Genomic DNA, 20638 nt, shown 5'->3' with positions numbered 1-20638 from the left:
ACATATATAGTAACCACTATATATATTTATATAGTAACCACTTCAAGTGCTTGATTGTTTTGATCCCTTACAATTTTTTTCCAGAGAATTTGGTAAACATTTGTTAAATACTAGGGGAAGAACAACAGCACAGCACGATACTGGGAGGTACACAAAAATCTTTTACATAATTTACATTAAAAATATGATTCCTGCCTGAACAAACTTTGCAACCCAGTATCCATCTTAATTCTTGTAATTAATCCCACCCTCGAAGTAAACACAAGTGAAACTAATTGATAATGCAACCACTTCTTATAGTATAGAATTACCTAAGTTTATATTATGCATTGTTTTTCATACGTATAACTTAAAGATTTATTTTCTTCTTAGTCCTACTCCATATAGCTTGGAAAACCTGAAAAAAAAGATATTATTTTCGTTTTATTGGAAGTGGTATAATAAATAGCGTTTCTCTGAGTTAACCAAAAAAGAGGATTAGAATCTAGTACCAATCAAGATGTTTTCTTGGCAAAAGCAGTTTTATTTCCCATACGAGAAGAGGTGGTCTAATTCCATTGGTCAACGTTGCCCATACTTCGTCTAGAGGACTAATGTAGCAGAGGGGCGGAGCCTATGGTAGTTTTTTTTTTGGTCCCTCCTTTCTCCCTCGCCCCCCTCCCTTGCGAACTCACTTTCAGTTTTCTATCAGGTCCGCTATGGATTATATAAGGCGCTCTGGCCGCGTTTGCCATTCATTCTTTTAATTTCTGTTCTCTTTGTTTCCTGTTTCGCCATGTCTGGGCGCGGTAAAGGAGGCAAAGGTCTGGGCAAAGGGGGTGCCAAGCGGCACAGGAAAGTGCTGCGGGATAACATCCAGGGCATCACCAAGCCTGCCATCCGCCGTCTGGCTCGGCGTGGGGGCGTGAAGCGTATCTCGGGGCTCATCTACGAGGAGACCCGCGGGGTGCTGAAGGTCTTCTTGGAGAACGTGATCCGCGACGCCGTCACCTACACGGAGCACGCCAAGAGGAAGACTGTCACTGCTATGGACGTGGTCTACGCTCTCAAGCGCCAGGGCCGCACTCTCTACGGTTTCGGTGGTTGAGTTTTAGACCTGTCTTGAAAATAAAAATTTTTATTTTTTTCCTTCTCTCCCTTCTCCCTTCCCTCCCCTCCCCGACCCCCCTTCCCACCTCTCCTAAGGCTCTTTTCAGGGCCGCCACTATCTCTTTTAAAGAGCTGTTTACAAGAGTTCATTGTGAGACTTGAAGAGTTAAGACTCACTGCAGATTCTGGGCTCCTGGTCTATTTGTGGTATTCTTTGGAAAGCCTTAGCTTTGGCAGGGCTGGAAGTAGATGTTAGGTTTATTTTTGGAAAAGAACTTTAAGTGTTCGTTAGGATGCCAGGTGTAGTGGGACAAGCCAGTTTTTATTGTGTAGGAGTGTATTAGAAACTTTAAAAATTAAGTTGAATTTTAACTTTTTCCCCTGAAATCCTTTTCAGACGTATTTGGGAAAACGTAAGGGTTAAGAAAAGTTTTAAGGCCTAGGAAATATGACAGGTTTGATAACGAGAAGATAGGAAAGAACCTTTTGTTCTATTTAGGACTGCGAAAGACAGTTTTGACCCACCTAAGAGCTTTGTGTTGAGCATCTTTCAATCCTGTGATTCAGGAAGAAATAGAGTAGTTTTTGGAAAAGATTAAGTGTCTTGCTGTGTTAGACGGAGTAGAATTAATGAAAATTTGCTTTTTTTTTTTTTGACATATTGTGACCTTTTCTTGTTTAAGATTCCTAGTTCCCTGTCTTTGAGAAGTCCAAAGCCATTGGTAAGAGGGAGTCCAGACAAAGGATAGGAGCCATTTCCTTAAAATAGAAATGATTGGTTTTATATGAAAATAATAGCCATTATTTATGTAGCACTTCAAAGTTTACACAGCACTTTACATTCATTATCTCTTTTGGTCCTCACAATAACTCTGAAAGGTAAATGCTATTATTACCCTTAGTTTACTTTATGAATGAGGAAACAGTTTAAGAGAGAGACTTGCCTGGAGATTTGAACTCAAATTTTCCTGACTCCAAGTCTTAACACTGCACTGTGACACCAATTAATGTCAAATTAATAGAAAATTTTCTGGCAAACTTGTACTTGGAACATATTACAGTTAATTTTTGTATTGACAAAATAGGGGGAAGGGAATAAATGTATAACTTCTAATTTATGTTTGACTCAGTTTCCTCATCTGTAAAATGGGGATAATAACAGTACCTTCTTTTCAAGGTTGTTGTTAGGATTAAATGAGACAATAATTCTAAAGTACTTAGCCTTGGCACAGTAAGCACTACCTACACTTTACCACCACCACCACCACCACCACCACCACCACCACCGCCACCACTACTACTACTATATTCAGAAACTTTACAAATATTATCCTATTTAATTCCCACAACAACCCTGTTGTTTCACTGGGTTTTGGGTAGTGGGCACTGAAGGAAGGAAGGCTAGCATGAGTCACTATAGAATGATGAAGGATTGGTCAGCATGGGATCCTAAAAGGTTGAAGTCTGGCCTCATAAGAAGAGGCACATATGGAAAGCAACATGCATAATACTAAGATAAAATACTATTTAATTGTAGTCCAGGTCTGACTAAGGCTGGTCCAGGAGTTGAGGTATTTACTAAACAAGCATCTACTATGTTCCAGGCACTGTGCTACGTCTTTTACAAATATTATCTCTTTTGATGTTCTCAATGATCCGATGAGGTAGGGACTGCTATGAACCCCATTTTATAGTTCAGGAAACAGATGCAGACCAGTTTGCCCAGGGTCACAGAGCTAGTCATCTGAGACTGGCTTTGAATTTAGGTCTTTGCTGACTCCAGGCCCAGGACTCAATTTCCTGGGCTACTTGACTACCTCTAGGCAGGTTTGTTTGTGGGTAGTCCTTTGTTCTCAAAAGAGGACATCAGCAAGTTAATGTCTTTTTTTAAAAAAAGTTTTAAAATTTATTTTAAACTTAAATACGAAAGAAAGAAAGAAAAAAAGCATTGCTATGTACACAGCAGAACATGAGAGGATTCAATGTGAAGATATATATTTTCATTTCAAGAAAATCTATACTACACATTAATTGCTAAGCTGTCCATCTTTTCTTTGCTTTTTTGTATGTTTTCTTTTGTTCTCTGCTGTGTAACTTTTTACTTTATTTTTCCCCCTTCCTACTGCCTGCCCCCCCATGCTACAATTAAGTGTGGAAATACATCTATATTTACATCTATATACATATACCATATATACACACATGCATAGATATCCATAAATATACACATACAGACATATACACTCAAATGCATACATAAGACCATATTTGCTTATTTCCATTTGTCATCTGTTTCTCTGAAGGTGGACAGTATCTTCCTTCATAAGTCCAAGTCTTTTCATATTTTTTTAAATCCATCAGCTCATCATTTCCTACACTACAATATTCTGACCCACTCACATTCTATCTGAGAAATTGTCTATGAGTTTCCTCCCCAGTTTTCTGCATTACCTCTATGCTTGGCTCCATGTTTTATTTATGAAGAAAAAATTAATTTAAAATAATCAGAATTATCCATTGTATACTTCAACACTGCTCTCACCTTATAATATGGTTTAAGGTCTGATACTACTGAATCTAATTCCTTCACATCGTTTCCCTCTGGTTTTCTTGAAGTTCCTGGGCCTCTGTTCTTCCAAATGAACCCAGTTATTATTTTCTCTGACACAGTATAATAATTTTTTTAGTAATTTACATTACATAAATATATTTATATTACATAGATTAGTTAGGTAAAACTGTCATTTTTATTATATTAGCTTTACCTACTCATGCACAATAAATATATTTCAATTATTTAGATCTAACTGTAAAAAAAGTGTTTTGTGTTTATATTTGTAGAGTTTTTGTGTCTGTTTTTGGCAGGTATTCTCTCGTATAGTTTTTAAACTGTCTAGTTGCTTTATATGGTCTAAAACTATTGACTAATATGGCTGACATCTAGTGTAGCTTCCTTTTTTCTCTTTTGGTTAAATCTGATTTTAGCTTTAATTTTGTCTGAGAGTAATGTCTTGACTTGCTAGTGAACTGTGTTAAGTGAGGCAGAACTGCACAAAGTTATGAGCCTCACTCTCTCCTCCAGAATCACTGGAGTCCAATTGGAAGACATGAGTCAAGGCAACTGATGATGGCCCACATAAGTTTAGTATCGCTTTTGGTAGGAGGCCCCTTGGGCCCAGAGTGACAATTACAACACCAGAACTATGTCTTGGATACTTTCCATATCTGGCATTTATCTTCTGTTTTCTCAGCTTCCTTTTAGGTATCCTTTATCCTCTTACTTATGGATTTGAAGTCTACCTCTAAGACTTGGGAAAAATCACCTAACTCTGAACTTCAGATTTCTCATTTGTAAAATGTGGATGATGATAAGAGTGGTACCTACCTCACAGGGTTGTTGTGAGAATCGAATTAAAAATACTTTACATACCCTAAAGTACCCTATATATTTTACCTTGACGGTGGCAACTAAACTCTTCTTAATGACATCTCTCTTTAAGTTTTGACTTTCCCTTATTCAGAACCCATCTCTCCTATATGACTGCTACTACTAGGAACCCTTCCCTGATTAGTGAAATGGTTCATTTCTCTCTCATCTGTATCTCTTAATCTTTCTATCTGTAAAATCTTGAATAATTTGGGAGATGCACAGGTCCATTCTGCCCTTAGATAAGATGAGTTTAAATGGTGTTTCCTATATAGAGACATGTGAGGAGTGGGAATGTTAGACCAGGGGAGAAGAATCTGCAGCCTCGAGGTCATGTTAGACTACGAAGATGGCACTTAGGAGCAAACAGGACAAACCTCTACCTCCCCCCTTCCCTAGTCTTCTACTGCCTCATTCTCATTATAAATTTTCTGTCACCAAGTTCAAAGACAGTCTAATGTATAGGCTCTGAAATATTCTCATCAATTATAAAAATTACAGAAGACTCCAATGTAAAAGCATGAAAATATGGATACCTTTCACTCATCCCAAACCATGAACATAGGGCTAAGAATGATCACTATTAATGGTCTTATAATTTATTAATAGTAAATAAACATGGAAAATTATTTAAATAAAGTAGAAACTGTAACTGGCTAATAGCTAGAGTCACCTCTGTGATATGGAAAAACATGAAAGAGTTGCTTTCTGGAGTTCCTCTCCTCAAGGAGAGCTGTTTTCTGCTGTTCAGCTAGTGTTTGCTCCAGTCCACTTCGGTCAAAAACTTGTTTTTGATTTTACTTGATGGTCTAGGTGCTCTTCTTGTGTCTCCCTTTTACCTCTCTGCTTCCCTATCATGCCAGCCACTGTGCTGAATGCTGAGGATACAAAGAAAAGAAAAAGCAAAGCAAAATGAAATAAAAAAAAACAAACCACAAAACAAAACAAAAGCAGAAACAAACCGATTCCTACCCTCAATCAGCTCACCTTCTAATAGGTGAGATATAAATTTCAGTTAGATGTTAATGAAAATGAAAATAAAGATGCATTTTTTTTGCCATCTAAGTTCATGGAGCCTCTGCAATCTTTCAACAGACCCCAGGTTAAGAGCCTGAGGCCTAGATGAAGGGGAAGTAATTATCTAGGTTTATGAATTTTGAGAACTTGCTGAAGGGGCTCCTAGGAGTACAGTTTGCAATTAGCATGTGCTAAAGGTATGAGAAATACAAAAGTACGTAAGACATAATTCATCAAGGAGTTTTTGATCTAGTAAGAAATATAATAAGCATACGGATAACTATATTATGTCACATCTACATAAGTAAAATACAAAGTGCTATGAGATCTAGGAGGAAGAAAAGGATCACTTCCATTGGGTTCATCAGTGAATACTTCATGGAAGGAGGCAGCACCTGAGCTGCATCTTTAAGAGTGAATAAGAGTTAAATAGACTCTGGTGGAGAAAGGACATTACAAATAGGTCAGGAAAGGTGAAGGCAAAGGTGGGAAAAGTACCATCCTCTTTCTACCCAAATTGATTTTACAGCTGTCTACTCTAAACCTTGTGTTTTCATTGGGTATTTGAAAACACTATATATTTTACCTAAAGATAAAACTGGGTGAATGTTGAAAGGAGGAAACTGCACATACTGCCCACTTATAACAGGAGGATTTACTAATGTAGAACAATGTTTCTTAATCTATTTCTGTGATAGAGAACAGACTCTTTGTAGAGGCTGGGTTTGAGTTTGGGTTGAGAGAAGTCAAATCAATGAGCATTTAAGCTTTGATTCTACGTAGGACACTGAGAAGGAAACTAAAATGTGCAGCCCTTATAAGCTTTGATGATTCTTATTCCAATTTCTGCTTTCACAGATGAGGACACAGAAGGTTCTCTTAGATAAGGTAAACTTTCAGAAGACTAGGGAGCATTTGGGCATTTACTAAGAGTTATGTTGTAAATTTGACGTCTGTGCTTAGTTTGCTTTGTGATGTGGTTCAGTTGTGTCCAAGTCTTCCTAACTCCATGGATCATGTAGCACACCAGGCCCTTCTATCCTCCACTCTCTCTGTCCAAGTTCATGTTCATTGTTTCCACAATACTGTTCTATCCATCTCATCCTTTGTCATTTCTTTCTCCTATTGCCTCCAATCTTTCCCAGTATGAGAATCTTTTCCAATGAGTCCCATCTTCTAATTATGTGGGCAAAGTATTTAAGCTTCAGCTTTAGTATTTGACTTTTCATTGAATATCCTGAATTAATTTAAGAATTGACTTACTTGATTTCCTTAGGAATTCTCAAAAGTCTTCTCCAGCACCACTATTCAAAAGTGTTGATTCTGCATGCTCAGCTTTCCTTATAGTCCAACTCTCACAGCCACACATCCTACTGGAAAAAATATAACTTTGATTGTACTGACTCTATCTGCAAAGTGATGTCTGCTTCTTAGTATGCTGTCCATATTTACCATAGCTTTCCTTCCAAGGAACAAGTGTCTTTCAGTTTCATGGCTGTATAGTCACTGCCTGCAGTGATCTTGAAGCCCAAGAATATAAAATCTGACAGGGCTTCCATTTCTTTTTCCTCTATTTGCCAGGAAGTGATAGGATCAGTTGCCAAGATCTTAGATTTCTTCTTTTTTAAATGTTAAGCTTCAAGCCAGCATATACATTCTCCTTTTTCATCCCCATCCAGAAACATCTTAATTCCTCTTCACTTTCTACTATCAGTGTGTGTATTAGCAAGTACCCTAGCACACAAAGTGAGCTGCTAGCACAGGTTCTTTGATATGCTTTTCTAAAGGAAAGACAGCTTCAAAGGCATCAACAATCTCACTTTAATTACAAGTAAGTAGAAGGAAGTGAGTATCCAAGAAAGAATTCAATAGGCAGGGCTCCAACTGTCTAAACAGAATAACACAACCACCTACATACATCATCAGACAGGGTGAGCACCAGCATCTGAATAGTTGGGGGTCTGCTAATAAATGACTATCCAGAGTCCAGTACAGGGAATCAAAAGGTCCTTCTCATGACTGAGCCAAATGCCAACCTCCCATAATATATTACAAAGACTCTGCCCCTGATTGGCTCAGAGTCAGAAGGCATGAAACCTATGTGACTTAGCACATTTGTGAATAATCAGGGTTCAAAGGAGATTAATCATTCAGATGTTTATAATTTAGCTTGAGCCTGGGAAACTGAACTCCAGAAAGAAAACAACAAAAATCCCACCTTATTTGCACTTACAGGGTGGAATCATCTGTATATTTGAGATTGTTAATATTTCTCCCACCAACCTTAATTTCAATTTTTGATTTGTCCAGCCTGGCATTTTGTATGATGCACTCTGCATATAAGTTAAGTAAATAAAGTTAAAAAAAAAAAGAGCCTTGTTGTAATACTTTTTCTGTCTTAAACCAATCAGTCGTTCCATGTTCAGTTCTGTTGTTTGTTTACCCACATACAAGTTCCTCAGGAGACAAATAAGATGATCTGGAACTTCCCTCTTATGAGTACTTGCCACATTTTGTTGTGATCCACACAAAGGCGTTAATGTAGTCAATGAAGCAGAAATAGATATTTCTCTGGAATTCCCTTGCTTTCTCCATAATCCAATAAATTTTGGCAATTTGGTCTCTAAATTCTCTGCCTCTTCAAAAACCAGCTAGCTCTTCTGGTAATTCTTAGTTCAGAAATTACTGAAGCCTAGCTTGCAGAATCTTAAGCATAACCTTGCTGGAGTGTAAAATGAGTATGATTGTTCCTTTATTTGAACATTCCTTTGGGGTGGGATTAAACTGATCCTTTCTCATTCAGTGGCCACTGTTGTGTTTTCCAAATTTCCTGGCATATTGAGTGAAACACCTTAATAGCATGATCTTTTAAGCTTTTAAATAGTTCAGCTGAAATTCCATCACCTCCACTATCCTATTGTTAGCAATGCTTTCTCTGGCCCATTTGACTTCATTCTCCAGGATGTCTGGCTCTAGATTTGTCACCCTACTATTGTAGGGTGTTAAGTGATGTTAAGATCTTTTTTATATAGTTCTTTTGTGTATTCTTGCCACCTCTTCTTAATTTCTTTTGCTTGTGTTAAGTCCTTACCATTTTTGCCTTTTATCATACTCATTTTTGTACAAAATTTTCTTGATATCTCTAATTTTCTTGAAGAGATCTCTTATCTTTCCCATTCTATTATTTTCTTCTATTTCTTTGCATTGCACATTTAAGAAAATCTTCTTATTTCTCCTTACTATTCTCGAAAATTCTGAATTCAGTTGAGTATATCTTTCCCTTTCTTCTTTCCCTTTCCTTCTTTCCTCCACTATTGGTATAAGCCTCATTGGACAACCAGTTTGCTCTTCTTTTTCTTTAGAATATTTCTTGTTGCTGCTTCCTGTACAATATTTCAAATCTCTGTCCATAATTCTTCAGATGCTCTATGTACCAGATCTGATCCCTTAAATCTATCCCTTAAATCCATTTCATATTCATAAGGGGTGTTATGTAGGTCATACTTATGTGGTCTGATGGTTTTTCCTACATGCTTCAGTTTAAGCCAGAATTTTGCAATAAGAAGCTCATAATTGGAACCACAATTAGTTCCAGGTCTTGTGTTAATTGACTGTATAGAGTTTTTCCACCTTTGGCTGCGAAGTATATAATCAATCTGATTTCTCTATTGACTATTTGGTGATGTCCATGTGAAAAATTGCCTTTTGGGTTGTTGAAAACAGAATGTTATGATTAGTAAGTTATCTTAGTCTCTGCACTACTTAATTTTGTGTTCTAAGGCTGAACTTGCCTATTATTCCAATTATATTTTAATTCTCTACTTCAGCATTCCAAACCACTATGATGAATGTGACATCTTTTTTGGGGGTGTTATTTCTAGAAGATGTTTTCATAGAACTGATAAACTTTAGCCCCTTTGGCATCAGTGATTTATAGACTTATAAACTTTTTAGGTTATAAAGTTTATAGACTTGTATTACTGTGATATTGAATAGTTTGTCGTGAATTTGAACAGATATCATTGTAATTTTTGGGATTATATTCCAGTACTGCTTTTCTTACCATTTTACTATGAGGACTACTCCATTTCTTCTCTTACCCCCAATGGTATATGTAGTGATCATCTGAATTAACTCACCCATTCCTGACCATTTAAGTTTGATGACATCACAATGCCCATATTTAATCTTTCTATCTCCTGTTTGACTACATTCAGCTTACCTTGGTTCATTGATCTTACATTCCAGCTTCCCATGCAATATTGATCTTTACAGCACTGGATTTTCCTTTTGTTACCAAGTGTACCTGCAACTGAGCTTTGTTTCAGCTTTGGCCCAGCTATTCCGTTAGTACAGGATGTACGTGCAGTTGTCCTTTGCTCTTCTCCAGTAGTGTTTTAGACATCTTCTGACAGGAGGGGTTAATTTTCTGATGTCATCTCTTTTATCGTTTTGGTACTGCCATGGGGTTTTTCTTGGCAAAGATACTGAAATGGTTGGCCATTTCCTTCTCCAGTCAATCACCTTGTGTCATCAGTTTGTTTTGTATATGCCTTGTTTTAGGTAACTTTCTCCGTTATTCCCTAGTAAAACTTTTTAGCCCCCTATACCTTAAGAAGCCTTGTTAAATATTAAGAAACATATGAATTCATCAATAGTATTGTTACAACTCACAAAGCTTTTTTTTTAAAAAAATGTGTAGCAGCTAGTCTGCTATCTTGCATATAATAAAGCTACACAAATTTTGGTGAGGATAAATTTGAATTTCTCAGAGGCATTTGAAATTTCAGGCCTCATCTCTTGTAGTGGAATGAAAGGCATGGCTTGTGTTAAAGGGAGTTCAAGTATCAGCCAGCAGGCAGGGTGGAATTGTGGGGCTGGAAGACTTCCTACTGGACCTATATATACTACAAAGAAATTCATCTATTTGCATGTTGGTAAGCCTGATCATCATCCTTTATCCCCATCACTGTTTTCCAAAGCAAAGAATGAAGAGTTTGCATATTGACAGACTTTCCTCCATTCCACAAATGCTTTAAAAACCGATTTCAAAATTCGAATACTCCTGGGAGAAGTTATTTAATGACTTGACAACATACTTATTATAGGACAATAGATCTGTGAACAACACTGGTTATGGGGGAGTTTACAACTAGAGTATAGGTCATATTTTTATGGTACTTTGTGTTTTCCCCAACCCTGAAAGGTAGGTCCTGCTAATATGATGCATATTTGACATATAGGAATAGGAATCTGATGCTGAAAGGTTGACTGATTTGCCAAGGTCATTAAGCCAGTTAGCTTTGGAGGTGGGATTTGAACTCAGGTCTCCTGACTTCTAGTCCAATGCTTTTTCCATTAAACTAGCTTCCTAATATTTTCCTAGAATTGGTTGCAGGAGAGACCATTTTGAATCTGTAATGCAGAATATGAATTCAATATAAATTCGACAAATCTGAACACAAACATCCAATGAAATGGATGCACTTTTTTTGTCTGTATCTTCAGCTCCTGGCTATCTACAAACAAGACATACACACACACACACACACACACACACACACACACACAGAGTAAATTGGTGATAATTAAGAGAGGGAAGATATTAGCTTTAAGAGGGGTCAGAAAAGGCTTCTTGTAGAAGACAGGATTTTAGGGAGGACTTAAAGGAAGCCAGGAGGCACAGATAAGGAGAGAGTGAATTCCAGGCATGGAGTATAGCTACTAAAGAAGCTTGTAGTCTGTAGATAGTATGTTTTGTTCAAATAAGAGCAAGGAGGTCAAATGTCACTGGATCACAGTGGGTAGCAGAAGGGCTTAAGGTGCAAGAAAACTGGAAAGGTAGGAGGAGTGAAGCAGAGGATGAAGGACTTTGTATTCCAAGTAGAGCATTTTATATTTGATCTTGGTGGTGATAGGGAGTTAACTGGAATTTTTTGAGTCTGACCTGCACAAATGAGAGGAGGATAGAGTAGAAATAGACTTATGGCAGAGAGACCAACCAGCAAACTATTGCAATAGTCCAAAGGTGATGCATTCCCGTACCAGGCTGGCAGTATCAGCTGGAAGAAAGGGGACATATAACAGAGCTGTTATGAAGGTAGAATCAACAGCACTTGGCAACTGATTAGATATGGGAGAGAGGTGACAGTGAGGAGCTGAAGCTAACTCCTCGGTTTCCAGACTGGGTGACTAGGAGGATGGTTGTTGGTATCTTCCACAGTAATAACAGAATTAGGAAGAGGGGAGGCTTAGGGAGAAAGATAACGAATTCTGTTTTGGACATGCTGAGTTTAAGAAGTCTATAGGACATCTAGTTTGAGTTATCTAATAAGATGTTGGAAATGACAGCCTGGAGGTCAGGATAGGTATAGAGCAGTAGGTTTGAGAATCATCAGCATAAAAGATGATAATTAAATCTCTGGGAGTTGATGAGATCAACAAATAAAATAGTATAGAGGAAGAAGAGGGTCCAGTATAAACTTGGACAATACTCACAGTTAGTGGGCATAACCTGGAGGAAGATCCAGCAAAAGAAACCAAGGAGTGGTTAGAGGAAGTAAGAGGAAAACCAGGAGAAGTGTCTCAAAAACCTAAAGAGAAGAGGATATAAGGAAGAAAATGGTAATTGAGAGTGTCAAGGGACAGAGAGGTTAAGAAAACCTCTGAGAACTGGCAATTAAGAAATCACTGGTGACTTTGGAGAGCACAGTTTTAGTTGAATGATGAAGTCAGAAACTGGACAGCAGAGAGTTAAAGAAAAAACAAAAGGATGGGGAAATATCAAATGCAGATGGGCTTCTTAGCCACGAAAGGGATAAGAGGTATTAGTGGTAGATGAAAAGGACAAACAGATCAAGTGAGGGTTTTATGAAGATGTGGGAGACATAGGCATGTTTGTAGGCAATAGGGAAGCAGCTAGTGGACACAGAGAGACTGAAAATAAGTGAGGAATTGGGGGGGAGGGAGGAGGGAGATTTACCTTAACAAGGATAATGGTTAACTTCTTCATGTAGACAGAAAGGCAAAGGAGGAATAATGGGAGAAGGCACATAAATATTTTGAGATGAATATGAAGGAAGAAGATAAAGTTCTTGGTAAATTATTTTAATTTTTTTCAGTGAAATTTGAGGCAAGGTTCTCAACTGAGATCGTAGGTGGAGGGGAAGCTATGAGAGATTTGTGGAAGGATGAGAAAGTAACTGGGCTGATTAGGGCAGTGAATCAATTAGGAATATATATATATATATATATATACACACATATATATGTGTATATACATACACATATATATGAAGAGTGTTTTGTCTGAGTGAATGCCTAGTTGAGATTACATAAAAAAAAATTGTAATAGACTGTGTCAGCATTATTTCACAATTTTCTTCAGCTTTGTCCAGTTTTGTCATTTCTACCTCATACCATCTTTTTAATATCATTCACACATCTACTAACCTGGTGCAGACCTTTATTACCTCTTTCCTGGAGCCTCCTGGTTGCTCTTCCTGCTTTGAATCTCTTAGCACTCCATACTACACGCAGGTGGAAAAGTGACTTTCCTAAAGCAGATCTAAACATGTCAACCCCCTACTCAATAAACTCATAGTCTGACCTCTTTTTCTACCTTTCCATTCTTCTTATACTTGATCATCCTTTCCATTCTCTATTATATTGTATGGCTTCCCTGTTGTTTCTCTCAGGTATCACTTCGTCTCCTAAGGCTGTGTCTTTTCACTGGCTAGGGACATCCTTAGAATACAATCTTTCTTCTACCTCCCATTTACCACTTATCTATCTTAAATGTTCTTAGTGGTTTATATGTTGTCTTCCTCATCAGAATGTGAGTTGAGTATAATTACAGCTAGCAGAAAAAGCAAAGAGGCTGCTCCCCACCCACATGGTAGGAGAACTCAGAAGGTCTTATCCCAGAAACTGGTGCCACATGAGTGTCTTCTTCAGTTTAGGTGATCTGACCATGTGCAAAGCCCAGACACAGAAGAAAGAGCAGGAAGTGTGTGTATGTGTGTGTTTTGGTGGGGTAGGAAGCATGTGGCTGGAGCTTGGAGTGCCACCTGGTGGCTAATTTCTACTCTCTTCCTGATCACTCCAAGTTTTCCACTCCGGTGCCCATGCAAGTCAGGTTCTTCTGTAAAGAAGAAAAATAACCGTAATGTAAAAATTTCTGCTCTCATCACTAATAGGAATAATTCACATTCGTCTATTACTTTATACAAATATTATTTAATTTGATTATTATTTTACATATTATTTCATTTTATTTCAGGTAGGCAATCAATAAACATTGACTATATGTGCCAGACACTGTAAGTGCTCAGGGTACAAATGCTCTCAAGGAGCTGAGAATTTTGTGGAGTTTCTGCAATGGTTTTCAATCCAAATATTCAGTCAATAAGCATTTATTTAGTGCCTAATATATGCTAGGCATTGCGTTGAGTGCTAGGGACTACAAATAAAAGCACGAGGAAGTCCCTATCCTTAAGAAGCTCACAGTTTAATAGGGGAAATAACATGCAGACAACTATGTGTAAATGGGATAACATGTAAAGGTAAAGCTGGAGATAATCTCAGCGGGAAGGCACAAAAATTAAGGAGAACTGGGGAAAGTTTTGGAAGTGGACCCTAGGTGAGACTTGAAAGAAAAATGTAACTCAGGAGGTAGAGATGAGGAGGCACAGTTTCAGGCCTGGGGGCAGTCAGTGAAAATGCCCAGAATCTGGAAATAAGAGTATTGTCTGTCAGGAACAGCAGAAAAGTCAGGCAATGCACATAACAGGTAATGATCAGAGAATCATAGATTTAGAGCTAGAAGGGACCATGGAAGAGCATTATATGTTATGTTACATATTATTTTATAGATAATGAACCTCTCAGAGAAGTGGTTTGTCTAAGATAACATGGCACAATCAGGATTAAATAAATGCTGTTTCTTCTCTGTGCTTTCTATATTACATTTCTTCTATTGCTAGTGGTTAGGATTTTTTGGAAACATGAGTAGACTTAAAGTTGATCTGGATACAGGGTTTTATTCTGGCTGTGTGACCTTAGGCAAAGTCCCCTAAGTCTCCTAAGCCTCAGTTTCCCCCTTTAATAACAAGAGTATAAATCTTGGACTACTTATTTCACATGGTTGTTGTATGGAAAGTATTAATAATAGCCAGCATTTACATAGTACTTACTATGTGCTAGGCACTGTGCTAAGTGCTTTACAATTTTAATCTTAATGGGTACTCACAAAAATTCTGGGAGGTAGGTGTTATTATTTCCTTTATATTGCAAATGAAGAAACTGAGGCAGAAAGAGGTTACATAACTTGTCCAAGGTCACGTAACAATTAGGTGGCTGAGGCTGGATTTGAAATCAGGTTTTCTTGACTTCAGGTCTGGCACTCTATCCACTGTGCCACGTAGATGGCCCTAAAAGTATTTTGTAAATCTTAAAGTCATATAAATGAATTATGATTTTTTTCTCTAAAACAGGAGAAATTATGGGAAAGTAAAAACACTTCAAATAAAGTTTTGTGTACAAAGAATAATGACTTCTTTTAGATATATCAGAAAGTATTTGAGTGCTTTCTATACACCATGCTAAAAATTAAAAAAAAAGCCCCAGTCCTCATGAAGTTAACATTCTAATAAAAAAGTATTTAAGATCAGATATTAAAGTCTTCACTGTCTTATTTTTCAACAAATGTCTATTGCTAACCTATAAAATTTAAGGGGTGCTTATACTTTCTTGAGGGGCATTTTGCCCCCTCTGGAGCTATAATGTGTAAATTTGGAGCTAAGAGAACAGATCTTAGAGAAAAGAATAGTAACTGTGAGGCCTTTCTTGAATATTAATTCACCCCTGACTACGAAGAAGGGATTTAATTAGGTAAAAAGGAAATGAAGGAATTGAGGGTTAGGAAAAATTCATGTTAATGAAATACAAGTCATATTTAAGAAAAAATGGCTTTTTGCCAGCTGCTTCTTCTCACATATATGGAAAGCCACGCAAATACTTACCAGAACTGAAAGCAAATAACTTTTATTACTAAATGAAGATAACACCTAGATTCCCCCTCAGCTCAGGTCACTGATGCAGTGAGGGAGATCTGTTTTGAGACTTAAAAGATGACTATTTCTGTACCCATAACTAATATTGTCAGCTTCCCAAGGACACTTAGATCTCAATTTAAGTGGAGAGCGGAGTAAAAAGTTGTACCAAGAAAAAGTGGCTCTAAATTTGTATGATCTTATACCTTACAATCTTTTTTGCATTTCCACCATTCTATCTTAAAGTCACCAATGACTTCTCAATGCCCCAAATCATCTAAATCCCCAAACTTTAACTAGTCTAAACTGGGGAATAATTCAATCTGCACCTTTTGAGTCCCTTTTTAAAAAAATCCCGGTTAACAGCTGCATGTGACAAGCTCTTTCTGGAATTGTGTAGTGGCTCTGAAAAGAGCCTTTGGTTTCGGAGATTTCTCCCGGGCCCTCGAGTCGGCTCCTTTACTTGCTCTTGGCTTTATGATGACTTTCCGTCTTCTTTGGCAGAAGTACAGCCTGAATGTTGGGCAAGACGCCACCCTGAGCGATGGTCACTTTTCCCAACAACTTGTTGAGTTCTTCGTCGTTGCGGATAGCCAGCTGGAGGTGGCGGGGAATAATGCGGGTCTTCTTGTTGTCCCGAGCTGCATTTCCCGCCAGCTCTAGGATTTCGGCGGTCAGATATTCCAGGACAGCAGCCAAATACACTGGTGCTCCGGCGCCAACCCTTTCGGCATAATTGCCCTTACGCAGCAAACGGTGGACACGACCTACTGGGAACTGCAGGCCAGCTCGGGAGGATCTTGACTTAGCTTTGGCGCGAGCTTTGCCCCCTTGCTTACCACGTCCAGACATCTTAGAGGAGCCGAAACTAAAAAAAGCTAAAACGGCAAAGAAAAGAAAAGAAAAGAAAAGAAAAGAAAAGAAAAGAAAAAAAACAACCCACTAAAAAACTAGGAAGCTATAACGAAAATGTCAGTGACGGCCCTTTTATAGGTTTTTAGACAGGAGCTTTGACAAGCTGATTGGCTATCACGCTGTGTAAAGAAAGCAGCCAATAGGAGAAGAGTATTGTAATCTCTTCATTTGCATGCTGTCTTCTAGTTTATGACGCCGTCTCCACGGTTTTTCCAATGAGAAGAAGCGGTTCTTGAGCCCTTATTTGCATATCGGGTCTATAAATACAACGAAACATCTCTTTTTCCTCATTGCTCTTTTTCGGAGTTGTTTTTTTAAAAATGCCTGAGCCCTCGAAGTCAGCTCCCGCCCCGAAGAAGGGCTCCAAAAAGGCCGTGACCAAGGCGCAGAAGAAAGATGGCAAGAAGCGCAAGCGCAGCCGCAAGGAGAGCTACTCCATCTACGTGTACAAGGTGCTGAAGCAGGTCCACCCCGACACCGGCATCTCGTCCAAGGCCATGGGCATCATGAACTCCTTCGTCAACGACATCTTCGAGCGCATCGCCGGCGAGGCGTCCCGCCTGGCGCATTACAACAAGCGCTCCACCATCACGTCCCGGGAGATCCAGACGGCCGTGCGCCTGCTGCTGCCCGGGGAGCTGGCCAAGCACGCCGTGTCCGAGGGCACCAAGGCCGTCACCAAGTACACCAGCTCCAAGTAGACGTTCTCTCTACGAACGGAAACCAAAGGCTCTTTTAAGAGCCACCTACATTTTCGTGAAATTGCTGTAATATTTAAAGCTGCGTGTGGCGTGCAATCAATCGTGATTCAAATTTGATCTCTCTAACCCGGAGCAAGTTTCTTAAGTATTTTTTCTCCCTCTCAAAACTTAAATACTTTGCGAGTCCTGGGAGCTGCTAAGCTGTGAGACGTTAGAATAATGATAGTAAGAAAAATTCCTGCTCTAGGAGTAATTCTGGGGAACAACTCAGTTGAATTTCTCATTTTATAGGTGAATGTGCCGAACCCGAGCCCTCGGCGACTTGCTTTTTTAGAAGTGGGAAGTTTTGCTCAGTTTTAAACATGTTTTAATAATCCTGCCACATTAATCTGATGAGGTAGGAATTGTTGGTTCATTTGAAAAGATGTTAAGTACTGCATTTTGATAAGTGGGAGTCCAGCCACTGAGTTGCCAGAGATAATTTGCCATTTTCTTCTCCCGGTTCATTTTACTGATGAAGAAACGGAGGCAAACAGGCTGAAATGGCTTCTCCAGGGTCATACAGCTAGTAAGTTTCTGAGTCCAGATTTCAACTCGGGAAGATGAGTCTGGCACCCTATCGACTGCTCCACCTAGAGGGCACCTCAAACTTAAGGCTTTGAATTACATGGTAGCTTGGGCAAGTCTCTTCTGCCCTAGCTTCAGTTTTTAAATCTGTAAAATGAAGGGATTGGTTTTGAAAATTTTGAGATGACTCCCAAGTAGATCAGTGTTGAAACTGACTCAGCCTCTGCTACTTTGGACTCTCGGCCTCAGCTTTCTAATTGTACAATTTCCACATTTTGAAAATGAGGGGATTATAACAGATGAGATTTTGTTTGTAAGGAGAAAACAAAGTTTCAGGGGAAAAAATTCATTAACAACTTATTTGAGAGGCACAGTATTCAGCATATATGTATGTGTGTGTGTGTATATGTGTATATATGTGTGTGTAAATACATACATAGGAAATGACTTCTTGCTAATATAGGATAATTCTTGAATTAACTAATTTCCAGTGACTAATCAGAACAAAGACAAACAGCACACAAAATTAAAAAGAAAGTAACCTTGGAAGAGAAAGGAACTAAGCGTTTATATGGTACTTACTATGTGGCAGGTGCTGTGCTAAGCATTTTTTTTAAACAAATATTCCATTGGATCCTCATAATGACTCTGTGACATAGATAGTATTATTACCATTTTACAGTGGAGGAAATAGAGGCCGAAGTTCACTGACTTGCCCAAGGTCATACAGCTAGGAAGTGCCTAGATTTGAACTGCTCTTTCTGATTCTAGGCCTAGTATTCTATACATTATGCTAGCTGCATAAAGATATGCAATTAAAATAATCCTGGACAGACATACTTAAATTAGATTATTTATAATGGGGGAAAGGACATAATATGATGTCATACAGAGGTTTAAATAATGAATCAGTTACAATAGCACAAAACCCAAAGAGCATAAGAGGTCCCAGAGTCATTATGAGGGTCCAATGGGATTGCAGACACAACTTTCCAAGTGCAGAGATTTGCAGCCAAAGACAGTACCAGTTTATTGTCTCATAAAGAGACACTGTGGTGTGGTGGATATAGGCCTGGCCTCAAAGCTCTGAAGTCCTGAATTCAAGTCCCATCTACTACATGTATTAACATATGACCCTGGGCCAGTCCCTTAACCTCTCAATGATCTTTGCAGCTCTCTGAGGCTATTGGTTTCAGAGAAGATGTTTCTTTAGTGGAGGAAATTCCTCAGCTAGCGCTACTTATACTAATGAAATTACAGGTCCAGTCCTAATCCCTATCACCTCATGAAAAAGTATTAAAGGGTAAATAAATGAACATTTTTTAAAAATTTCAAAAAAGTTTTTGATATCTTCAGCTCCACCAACAATATATTGGTTGTGTGCCTATTGCCAATTTTGGAGGTAATTTTTTCTGGTTTGTAGGGTGTGAAGTGAAATCTCAGGATTGTTGTGATTCGCATTTCACTTTTTATTAATGATTAAGGGCTTTTTTAATCTTGTTGAATACTTGGCTCTTCTTTTGAAAACTGTTCATATTCCTTGACTACCTATTGGGGAATGGCTTGTTTGGCATATTTTCAAAGAATAACTGCAGCTAAGGAGATAAGATATTAGGTTTTTAGCTAGCCTGGGGGAACTTTTGCATCATTAAATAATTTGATGATTATCCAGTTATCTTAAATCTTCAATTTGTTCCTTTGAACACACGTGCAAACAGAACCTCAACCTGAGTCTAATGTGTTGCTCATCTGATGGATTGATTGAATGCAGTCTCACCTACATACATTAACTGTTTTAATGTATAATAAATGTTTCGTTCTGTTCTTTCATATTTAGGAGATACAAATTGAACAACTATTTTAAACTAAAAGGCATCGACTGTAGCTAAAAAGCAATCTTGCTAAGCTAATAACAGCATACTTTAACACTGAAAAATATCTCTATGAATATATCAAATATCAAAATAACAATATCAATAACATCTTTGGATATGCAACCAACCAAAATCTTGTCCAATAAAATTTCCAACAGAATTTAAGTTCTCTGAGGGAAGTGGTTGTTTTTCATAATTGCAAAACCCCCAATGGTGCTTTACACATAGTAGGTCAAATAACAGCAGGGAGTATAGTGTTATTGGATTTGCAGAGTACATGGGAGTGAATAAGGTGTAAGAAAACCGAAAAGGTTGGAGGGGCCAGGTTTTAAAGGACTTTAAAAACTAAATAGGATTTTATATTCTATCCTGGAAACAAGAGACAATTACTGGAGTTTATTGAATGGAGAGGGAGTTAATGACATGGTCATGTTTGTGCTTTGGGATAATTGGTTTGACACCTGAGTGGAGGACAGACTATATGCATATATATGTATGTATGTATGTATGTATGTATGTATGTATGTATGTATGTATGTATATTTGAGTCCTGAGTAGCTGTACTTTTCCCTACTATTCCTTACATCTTGATAGCCTTCCCTTAACAATCTTTACCTTGCATTTTTTAATTTTTTCTAGATCTATAAAGTAATCCCATGTAATTTAATTGGTATGGCATTGAATAAATAAACTTAGGTAATGTTATTATTCTTATGATATTGTCATGGCAGATCATGAACAATTAGTATTATTTGGTTCTAAAGAGTGTTTTGTGTTTGTATTCAAATAGTTCCAGTACACATCTTGGTAGGAGGACACATATTTTCTATAATCTGTAATTATTTTGAATGTTATTTATATAATCCAACCAGATTTTTTTGGGTGATGTACAGAAAGAATGATTTATGGTGGTTAATTTTATATCATGCAATTCTGTTGAAATTGCTTCAATTAATTTTAGTTGATTCTTCAAAGTTCTTTAGAAAAACTATCATA

The 20638-nt window shown here is 37.9% G+C and overlaps 3 protein-coding genes across 8 annotated transcripts; 2 read left to right on the top strand and 1 right to left on the bottom strand.

Annotated features, from left to right (window-relative positions):
- Positions 1-726: 726 nt before the first annotated feature.
- On the bottom strand, positions 727-16553 carry LOC140525541 (histone H2A type 1-like). Of its 6 annotated transcripts, XM_072641038.1 has the most exons (5): positions 14784-16553; positions 12986-13676; positions 5190-5394; positions 1615-1848; positions 727-1096 (listed from the first exon to the last, which is right to left on the bottom strand). In XM_072641038.1, the coding sequence occupies exon 1, from the start codon at positions 16435-16437 to the stop codon at positions 16045-16047; it is 393 nt and encodes a 130-aa protein (XP_072497139.1). In that variant the 5' UTR covers positions 16438-16553; the 3' UTR covers positions 727-1096; positions 1615-1848; positions 5190-5394; positions 12986-13676; positions 14784-16044. The 6 variants fall into 6 exon arrangements, with proteins under 6 accessions (XP_072497139.1, XP_072497137.1, XP_072497141.1 ...); XM_072641036.1 differs by lacking the exon at positions 1615-1848; XM_072641040.1 differs by lacking the exon at positions 1615-1848 and having other exon boundaries at positions 12997-13676.
- Positions 776-1204, top strand: LOC140525553 (histone H4). The gene has a single exon (XM_072641052.1). The coding sequence runs from the start codon at positions 776-778 to the stop codon at positions 1085-1087; it is 312 nt and encodes a 103-aa protein (XP_072497153.1). The 3' UTR covers positions 1088-1204.
- Positions 16554-16742: 189 nt separating the features above from the next.
- LOC140525548 (histone H2B type 1-B) lies at positions 16743-17301 on the top strand. The gene has a single exon (XM_072641047.1). The coding sequence runs from the start codon at positions 16821-16823 to the stop codon at positions 17199-17201; it is 381 nt and encodes a 126-aa protein (XP_072497148.1). The 5' UTR covers positions 16743-16820; the 3' UTR covers positions 17202-17301.
- Positions 17302-20638: the final 3337 nt, after the last annotated feature.

Source organism: Notamacropus eugenii, chromosome 2, assembly GCF_028372415.1.
Source record: "Notamacropus eugenii isolate mMacEug1 chromosome 2, mMacEug1.pri_v2, whole genome shotgun sequence".
In the NCBI taxonomy this organism is placed as follows: Eukaryota; Metazoa; Chordata; class Mammalia; order Diprotodontia; family Macropodidae; genus Notamacropus; species Notamacropus eugenii.
Note: the sequence above shows the minus strand (reverse complement) of the source record. Positions and strands in the feature narration are given on the sequence as shown.